Source organism: Petromyzon marinus, chromosome 14 (genome assembly GCF_048934315.1).
Source record: "Petromyzon marinus isolate PM22_M1 ecotype Great Lakes invasive population chromosome 14, UKy_Petmar_22M1.pri1.0, whole genome shotgun sequence".
Lineage (NCBI taxonomy): Eukaryota > Metazoa > Chordata > Hyperoartia > Petromyzontiformes > Petromyzontidae > Petromyzon > Petromyzon marinus.
The window spans coordinates 14,661,054-14,670,570 of NC_133680.1; the positions used below are offsets into that span (position 1 = coordinate 14,661,054).

The 9,517-nt window shown below is 45.5% G+C and overlaps 1 protein-coding gene across 1 annotated transcript; it reads left to right on the forward strand.

Annotated features, from left to right (window-relative positions):
• The first annotated feature begins 2,779 nt into the window (after positions 1–2,779).
• C14H11orf98 (chromosome 14 C11orf98 homolog) lies at positions 2,780–7,847 on the forward strand. The gene is made up of 4 exons (XM_032953984.2): positions 2,780–2,924; positions 3,723–3,826; positions 5,797–5,888; positions 7,317–7,847. Exons 1-4 carry the CDS (start codon positions 2,889–2,891, stop codon positions 7,454–7,456), a joined length of 372 nt encoding a protein of 123 aa, XP_032809875.1. The 5' UTR covers positions 2,780–2,888; the 3' UTR covers positions 7,457–7,847.
• Positions 7,848–9,517: the final 1,670 nt, after the last annotated feature.

The following is a 9,517-nucleotide window of genomic DNA, read 5'->3' on the forward strand; positions in this document are numbered from 1 at the left end:
TTTTGGTTTGTACATGTTTGTTTTGTTGTAGTACGGAGTTAGTTTCTTGTGGTTGTTGTTTGACTTGCATCCCACTGGGATTTTTTGCACACAGCGTTGGTGTACGGTGCTTTTTTCAGGAATATTTTGCTGTTTTTTTCATGGATTTTCTGTTTACACAGTCACATAGTCACTTTAAGATGTTTTCTTGTTCGTGTTTTTGTTTTTTTGTTTGTTGTGGTTGCACCCGATTCAAGAGCCGAATGGCTCACAGGGCTATACCAAAATAAATAAACTAAAATAAAACTTAAAAAAACCCTGCCCTTCTCCGCTCTCGCGCCACTCTCCGTGCCCCTCTCGCGCCACTCTCCGTGCTCCTCTCCCTTCTAGCACCACTCTCCCCGTCCGAAAAGATCAGATTTAAAACATAGAGAATGTTTTTGTTATTCACAGCAGAGCAATGCAAATATCAAAAGCAATGTTTAGTATTGGAGAATATTGCGAATTATTAATATTTAATACAGCAGAAAATAATCAAAAGGCTCAGAGAAGACTTGTTGCAGGGCCAACACTCGACACACACTTTGGTTACATTTCAGTATATTATTACTACTACTATTACTGCGATAATAGCCCAGACATTTGTGTAACGCGTGTGACGTCACTCCACATGCTGCACCCCCCCCCCTCCATCATTAATAAAATAATAATGAGCGGGTGGATTTTTACACTCCCGCAGGTCGAGCAGGAATACATTTTTACGCAAATTCGCTTTAAATTTGACGTTTCTTTAGCATTACACAAAGTGGATTTGGTGTCTTTATTTACTTCTTCAGCACTTGCAACAAAAGGTAAGTCTTCCCATGGACAGTTGCACGTGGCTCTGTCTAGATCTAAAAATCCTCAGCGGATCAAAGTGTTCATCAAGGAGAGTCAACTGCAGGGAAACCTTTTGAAGTGACAAGAGATTCACACAAAATATTGTATACCGAGAAATCTTCCAAAGTCCTTAATTTAATTTTATACGTTAAGAAAATGTTATTTATGTGCAACAATTCCTAAAAAAAATACAATCACACAAGAAAACGTAAATGTACATCTTTTAAATTACAGCTTCCATCCTAGGACAGGCAAAAGTATTAACACCTATCACCCAAAAATGTCTGTCCGTCCCGCGCGTGACGTCACTGGGCCTTTCCCCCTTTTCAAAGAAGCTCTCCAGCGACGTTTGTTTTTTACTCATTTTGGCTACAAGGGTTAGCTTGTGGGCTTACCAAAACTGTGACTGAGAAAAGTGCGCAGTGTGGGGAAGAGGCGCGGACGGAAGTGTTAAATAAGGGTAATGGGCGAGCCACGCGTGGACTCATCGCTGCTGTGCGGCCCGGTTCCTAACAGGCTGCGGACCGGTAACGGTCCGCGTCGGGTTGAAACATTCAGGCTGGCCCTGCCTTCGACCCATTCTGATGTTTAACCAGATTGGACTGTGTGAGGAGCTCACAGATCCTTGAGAGATCTGGAACACGGTGCCAATGAGAAGTGGAAATTAGAGTCGATTCGAGTTCATCGACGAGGAGCCTCGGACGTGGTCATTTCACACCTTCGGATTAGGTGTCCACATCTTCCATATCCGATGAGTGAGTGTTGGTTTGTCAATGAATCCAACTGCTTTATTTTTAATTCCTTCGAGCGCAGAACTGTATATTGGTGCTCCACCACAGGCACAACATCGGGGATATTCTGGCAGATAACTCTCCTTGTCTTGGTGGGAATGGAGCACCTTAGCGATAAACTGAAAGGGAAGGATTCAGAGTATGAGGCCATGTGGTCCCCGTCTCTGTTGAAACTAGCGTGATGACCGTTGCTCCTAGGGGTCCGTCCATAAATGACGTCACACGATTTTGGACGATTTTTGACCGCCCCTCCCCGTCGTCACACGGCGTCACAAAAAATCAGACCCCCCCTCAAATATGACGTCACAAAGCTCTGCCCCCCCTCCTAAAAAAATATAAAACATGCTTCAAATTGCTTTAAACTATTGTCATTGTAGTGCGTATTTAGTATTGCGCTGCACTCTGATGTTGTAGGAGAAAACATGTATTAAAAAGTCTATTTAATTAAATAGAACGTGTTGTCTATATTTAAAGTTGCGCATTTTGATGTGACGTCACATTTCTCAAACCCCCCCCCCCGTCACACATCGTCACAAATATCTGACCCCCCCCCCCCAGGTGCGTGACGTCATTTATGCACGGCCCCTAGGGGAAAACAAGAATGATAATCTCAGGCATCGCGTTTATGTGATTTTATTCTCGGTGGTAAGGCAGTGAGGCCAGGGGCCTCGAGTCCATCCCTTACTTACAGGGCGTACCGCTCCGCGCTTGTTGCGACCTGTGGCTCCCTCTGTGATGTTTGTGTTGGGCATTATGTTATTTACATTAGGTTCTTGAAGACAAAACAACCCAGTGGAGGATATTCCTCCCCCCGCCCCTCTACCACCACGCACCCCTCCCTCACCTCGCCCCTCCCCCTTATCGCACCAGGCCCCTCCCCCCGCCCCTTGCCCAGCACGCGCCCCTCACATCTCCCCTCCCCCTTCTCGCACTCGGCCCTTACCCCCGGCCCTCTCCCACCACGCGCCCCTCCCCTCAGCTTGCCCCGCCTCCTTCTCATATCACGCCCCTCCCCTCAGCTTTCCCCTCCCCCTTCTCATATCACGCCCCTCCCCCGCAGGACGGAGGGGTGGGGGAAAAAGAAGCACCCCCCCAAAAAATAAAGTCACGTGATGCGTCCCAAGCCAATAGGGAACCCCGCAAGGCGGAAGTAGACGTGAGAACGAGGCAGGAAGCGGTGGTGACGTCACCACACGTGCTCTCCCCCTCACACGAGGGACGCAGCGGCAAGCAGCGAGCATGGGTCCCGGAGGCCACATCAACAGGCCTCGCATGGTGAGGGGGCGAGAGGGCGACGATAGAGGGCACCTGTGAGGGAGAGCGCGAGGGAGTGGAGAGGGCGCGTGTGCATGAGCGAGTTTTCTTGTGAAAACGTGAGAAGGAATGTGTGTTGGTATGTTGAACGTCTTTCGCACCGTACGCAAGCCAGCCGTGCTAATCGGAGGTGAGGGGATTGAGAGCGAAAGCGTGTGCGAGAGGGCCTTTGTGAGGTGTGGGGAGCGGTAGTGTGGTGGTAAGCGCACTGCGCTGCAAACCCGACGACCGGAGTTGATTACTCCTCACGACCAATAACAGTGACAAATATTTGAACAGGTCTTGGGGCTCCCTTGTGAGGTTGTATATCAGCTCTGGGGGGACTTTAAAGGCTGCCGATCCTGGACTTGGGCTCGTGCCCTGTGTCGGCCTTAATCGGTGCTCACTAACAGAACCTGTCCCAACAAGCCGGGTAGTGGGGAGCGGTAGTGTAGCAGTAAGCGCGCTGTGCCACGAACCCGAGTTCGATTGCCGCTCAACACCAGTGACGATTATTTGAGCCGGTTCTGGGCCTCCCCTATGTCGACTCAACCTTAGATAAGTACCTGGTGCGTTGTGTAAACATCGCCACTAGAGAGACAAAGGCTGCCGGGCATGGTGCTGGCCATCCACCCCCTCGTGTGCCGTGCGTGCCTTCATACCAGCTACTCGCTAACAACACTTGCTCCCAACAGTCTGTTATAGGCTATACGGGGGATCTTTGCCTCTTTTTTTTGCCAGTCAAGGCACTGACGCCGGTAAATGTTGGTTCTCTTGCAGGAAGTGAGGAAGAGCGTCGTCAGGCTGCGCCGAACTCTCAAAAGGGATCGACTGTTCAACAAGAAAGCTCGCGCCGCGTCGGTCGCACTCACGCAGCCTGCCCGGTACGGTGAGCGCAGTGACACCGCAGTGCCACTGCCGAGGTGGACGACGACGTGGTGACGACATCAGTCATCGCAGCACGGCGTGCGCGCGATGTGTAAAAAGATGATATACGTAGTTTGACGATTTTTTGTAAATTGCTAAATAAGCCACGGCTTCCTTGCAATATGAACTCTGTGCGGCGTTTGAATTGCGTAGCTGGAGATAGAATCGTGGAGCAACAGGGAAAAACAAAGTGTAGCGCATCTCTGTCCGCAAATCGCGATTCCTGTGAGTGGGTGGGAGCTCACGCAGAGCTAAGATTGATTTACTTTGCAATTATATATTGTTTGCATCAGCATAAACTAATGCTGATGTGATTTGTGTCATCGAGAAGAAATTTGAAATTCAAGTAAAAAAAAGTGAAAATCCTTTGCCATAGACCTCAATGGTAGATTGGCACAATTTAGCTCTAAGAAACACTCGTAACCTTTAAAGTCTGTGAACTTATCGCGGATTAATCGAGTCGCGTGGCTCCTTCGTCCGATAAACATCGTCATATGGAGCCCACACATGATCGCGGATTTTCTCAATATGGAAAGATTTGCATGTCATGCTATTTGATCGTGAAGTTTTTTTTCTCCAAATACCACTGCAACTACTTTCAACCCACAATTAACTGAGCTTTGGAAATTTCCTTAAAGTCTCACATATAGTGTCAGAGTTGAGATTATCCATAAAATAAGTCTGGGTTCTGCTCATCTGTCTTAACTAGTAAAAATGCGATCACCAATGTTGAATTAATGCATTGTTACAATTTAAGACCACAATTTAATTCAAGAATCAAAATTTTCGTCTCTTTTTTTTCCCATGCCTACTTGGCACAACTTTTCTTCATTAGCCTACATATAACAACACATGCATACAATTATCGTAAATCAAAACACAGATTCTTATGTACCTTGATATATGTACACTGAGCCTTAAATGATCATCTGTATCCTTACTCCATTATTTTAAATAATCCCAACTACCTTTATAATGCGACTGTGAATTGAAGCAAATATTATATTCAGTCACTTGTGGCAGAGGTACGCCACTTGGGGCAGAGGTTCTAGTGGGCCACCCTGGTTATTACTGTAGATGTACTAACCATTAAATATGTGCTGTCTGCTTCACAGAAGATAATATAGAACCTTTCATTTGAAAAGAGATTTCCATTATGTGCCGTGGTCATGGTCAGTTTTCCAAATTTGAAAAATTAACTGCAAAATTTTCAATTAGGCATACACATGGCACCACGGCCCCCTACTGTGAAACCACTGCTATGTATGTTAAACATAGCACCTTCGTCAATAGCCTTGCTCCATTGGAATGGCGTGATCGCCAAACATACCAAATTATTATTCCCTTGTGATTTATAGGAAATTATTTTCATCGACTGCGCCACTTTAGTAATTGTTTTGAGTTGCAGCACCATGCCAATCACGGACCCCTTAGACGTGTCACAAAGCAGGTCTTCGCACAATGTACAAGTACTAAAAATTATTACGTTGTCTAATCCTGGAGCATATGGGATAGGTTGTATTAAAAACTGATGGGTTTATATTCTTAGTTTTTTCGGTAAAGTCACGTTGAAGGGAAACAACAAAATAATAAAATATATGTGTTTATATATATTTTAATATATGTGTTTATATATATTTTATTATTTTGTTGTTTCCCTTCAACGTAACTTTACCGAAAAAACTAAGAATATGAATTACTGCAGTCACAAATGATTTAAATCAAAATTTATGATGGGTTTGTTAGTATTTATGCTGCACTGCATTTGCGCCAAGCCAGGGAGCAAGCAGCTTTATCACTCGATGAATGTGGTGGTCCAAATTGACGGACCGCCACTAATCCTTGGACCTCCGCTAATCCTTGAACCAACGCTAAGCCCTTGTTAGCAGACACGGTCTTCAACAATGTGCGTCATCGTCTGTTTCAGGCCTACCAAGGAAACGCCTGTTTCTGGCAAAAGACGAAGAAAGCAGCTGAAGAGGCTGCGTCACGCTCAGAGGGAGCAGAACGCCATGCAGGGTGCGGACTTGTTTTATGTAGTTTTTTTTACATAATTGCTGAGCACAGGCGAAAGGCGTCTAAACGGCCATCAACAAATAGCACTATTAGAGTTTCTTGAATGAGGCAAGGTTAAAAGAGGGAGGGAATTCCAAAGTGTGGAGCAGTGTGAGGGAAGAAGAAGAAATATAAGTTTGTTGACCTGCTGTTTGGTGGCTAAACACTGGGGATGAGAATATATGGTCTGGTAGACATAGGTGGAGGAACCGAAGAATTACATTTATGGTGCAATAAACATGGTAGTAGGGATAGAACAGTGATAAGGAGGTGACTGATTGCAAGTGAGTACTTAATTATTAAGCCTGTGCATCTGATGGACACGTGGTTGTACCGGGTGTGGTAGTGTAGCGGTTAGCATGCTGTGCTATGAACCTGGCGACCTCAGTTCGATACTCACTCATGGTCAACGCCAGTGACGATTATCTGAACTAGTCTGGGTCTCCCCTAGGTTGACTCGGCCTCATGAGTACCTGTTTTGCTGTGTAGTAAACAACACCACTGGGGAGACGAAGGCAGCTGGGCATGGTGCTGGCCACCCACCACCTCGTGAGCCATGCTGGCCTTCATAGGCGCTCGCTAACAGCACTTGCTACTACAGTCTGTTAACGCTATACGGGGGATCTTTGTAGCGGGTGCATACACGCTGAAAGAAGTTGAATGCAGGGAAGCATTATTGGATGGGAAATTATGGGCAGGATATGAGCAGCTTGTGTTTTGATTTCAGGTTGCGTTTGTGTGAATCTGGCTCGACCTGGGCATGGCTGTCTTGAGGTTATAAAACAGGGTTAACCTTGATCCAATCGCAAATAAATAGTTAAATCATAGCTTAGTATGTGTGCTTTTTTAAACTCAGAAATATTGCACAAGTCTATTCAAATTAATAAGTTGCTGCTTGGACAGTTTGCTATGGTTTTTAAACATCCACTGTATCCTGTGCTTTAATGTAAACTGAAGCATTTTCCAAGAATATTTAAATGTAATATTTAATGGAACACATCGAGGGGATGTCAACTGGGGAGATGGAGCAATGGGATCAGTTCATGCGTGGGTGCTGGGTGGATTATTACATTTTCAGGGTCATGAAAGGTGGCACCGGCTTGGGGAGGCTGCTGATGATTTTTGTTTTACCTGGTACGAAATGTATTGTATTACCCAATAGGTAAGATGGACAGTAGCATGGTTAGTTGTTTGGAATCCGTACATTTTACTTCGTTTTTTTATCACAGTAAAAAAATTAAGAGTTGCTGAGCACAAGGCTGAAGGCCTATCATGCTACCTGGCTATACTGAGAAAACGGATGGCACAGCAGCCAAGACTTGTCGTCGCTCAGGAATATTGCAGTGGTGACACTGATTGTGATGCCTGTGCTCCTGTGCCTGCGCCTTCCAGTGGAGACAGAGCCCCAGCCATCGCTACTTGGTGAACAGCCGTTGGAGAAGAGCACCACCTCCTCGCGACGCAAGAGGAAGCAGAAACAGCAGCAGACAGCTGATGTGGAGATGACAGAAAACACAGCTGTTGTAGTTTAGTCAATTCATTGTTAATAAATAAATGAAATATATAATAATCTTGCCTTTGTATTTCTTTCAAGAGAAACCTGTATCAAAAGACGAATATTTATGTATGGAGATGAGGCTTGTATACAACCAACTCCTAACAAGGATGCAAGGGAAGCAGGGGGAGGAGGCAATGGGGGTGGTTTGCTCCCCTTACAAGACCCAGAATAGCAGTGTATGTTATTGATAGAAAATACATTGATTTTCATTTTGTTGGACCCTAAAAAAGCCCCTCTCGGGAAGTTTCTAGATCAGCAAGGACATGAGTGCAACCCCATGCCGCCTCTGCTCCCCTGTGAACAATTACAACTTCATTCGCACCGTACGTAGTTGGGGGATTTTATTAAACCACTTTTGATCTGCATTGGTTTTGTTTCTCACTCGTGCTTTATTTGATCATAGATTTCCTTTGCAAGAAAACTGCTTTTTGGATTCAAAAGTTAAAAAGATAAAGTGTTGCGAAATGAATAAGTTTGCACAATGGACTTGCAACCCATAGATCATCGTTCTATTCCAACTCCCAGCACAGCAGTTGACACTGGGAATAGTTTATTAACCCCAACTTTGTCCATGCAACAAGTATGAATGTGTACACCACTCGATCGGCATGTTTCACTTGTACGTGTTTGTGATTTGCACGGTGGGGTAAAGTGTGGGTACACCTACATTTTCGAGGCATCTGATCAACGTGGGATAGGCCACCGACTCACTTAAGTCTGGCGTTTTGCTAGAATGGCAAAGCAATTGCAAGGCTGCACCTTTACCTTTGTAGAGGATGTTCAAGCCATCCTCACGTACCGCAGACGTGCTATCTCCGCACTCAACAGGGCGCACACCAATCACGGGAATGCACTCGACGGGGGTCAAGGGTTAAGGGGCACTAACGTCACGGACTCTGCGTGCGAGACGGAGATGTGGATTGTGAATGAGGGTGGAGATGGAGGGTTTAAATGGGGCTGTTAAACGCGTGTTTGGGGTTGAAGAATAAAGAAGTGCGTAACCAGTTTGCGACTCTTCACCTTTTGAATAGCTTCTGAGATTCTCCCACCAGATTTAGAAGCCATGAATCTGGGCTCGCCATAAAAATAACGTAAAATAGTTTGGACAATCGATCTTTTAACACTTAGTTCAGGCAACCTCAAGTGACACAAGGTTTGTCGTTATTGCCAAGAGCCAATAATGTAGGCGTGAAAAACCAATGAGCGTCGCTGTAAACGAGTGTAACTTTGCATTTGTAACTGTAAACCGCTGGTAGTCTTTCAGAGGCAAGTGAATGAAATGTAGAGATATGTCAACACGGCAATTCATTTCTAATTTTTGGATTACTGCAAAAGTAACGTTTAGCAATATTGGATGTGAATTTTAAGGCATAAGCGCACAACTTATCTGTGATGAACGCTGCACTTTCCGTCGTTTTCATGCAGGGGGCGCTGCATGAACGACGGAGGCGCAGGGACAGACGTTCATTACGTTGGAATAGATCTGCAGACGGCGGTCTTCTCGCAGTTTGTCACCTTATCTTGATCCCGCAATCCCAAACAGGTGAAAGTCCACATCAAACCGAACCCCCAGCAAGGTCATCTACTTAACGACGGGTGAAAATTCACACGAATTGTTTTCAATTTAGTCTTCCAGATGTAAAATGATATAAGCTTTTAATGAAATACAATTGTCTAATTCAAAACAATACAATTCAAAGATGTTTCATTTTAAAACTTGAAAACGGAGCATCGGGTGCTTGCGTGAATGTGTCATTCATGTGCAATTTTTTTCGTGACTTTCCTGGCCGAAGGCCGTAAATGGTTGTGAGGGGCGCCACAGGCACCCCCGAACAACCCCGGGTGGACAAATATCACCTCGCTCTTGTGAATACATCTCACCTGAAAAACAGCACTCCCATCGCTTCAATTCAAGCCCGGTTCCAGCTGCTCTAGGATGTGTGCGAGTATTGTGGGTGAGAGTATTGTGCTTGTATTGTAATTGCGGAGGCCGACGTCCACCCCCTCCACTCCCCTCTCCTCGTCGGCCGCCTCT

Excerpts from the sequence above, each read along its gene's own strand:
- C14H11orf98 (XM_032953984.2), top strand. The coding sequence starts at position 2,889 with ATGGGTCCCGGAGGCCACATCAACAGGCCTCGCATG. Across the intron at positions 3,827-5,796 it reads GCACTCACGCAGCCTGCCCG|GCCTACCAAGGAAACGCCTG; the intron begins GTACGGTGAGCG and ends CGTCTGTTTCAG. Across the intron at positions 5,889-7,316 it reads GGAGCAGAACGCCATGCAGG|TGGAGACAGAGCCCCAGCCA; the intron begins GTGCGGACTTGT and ends TGCGCCTTCCAG.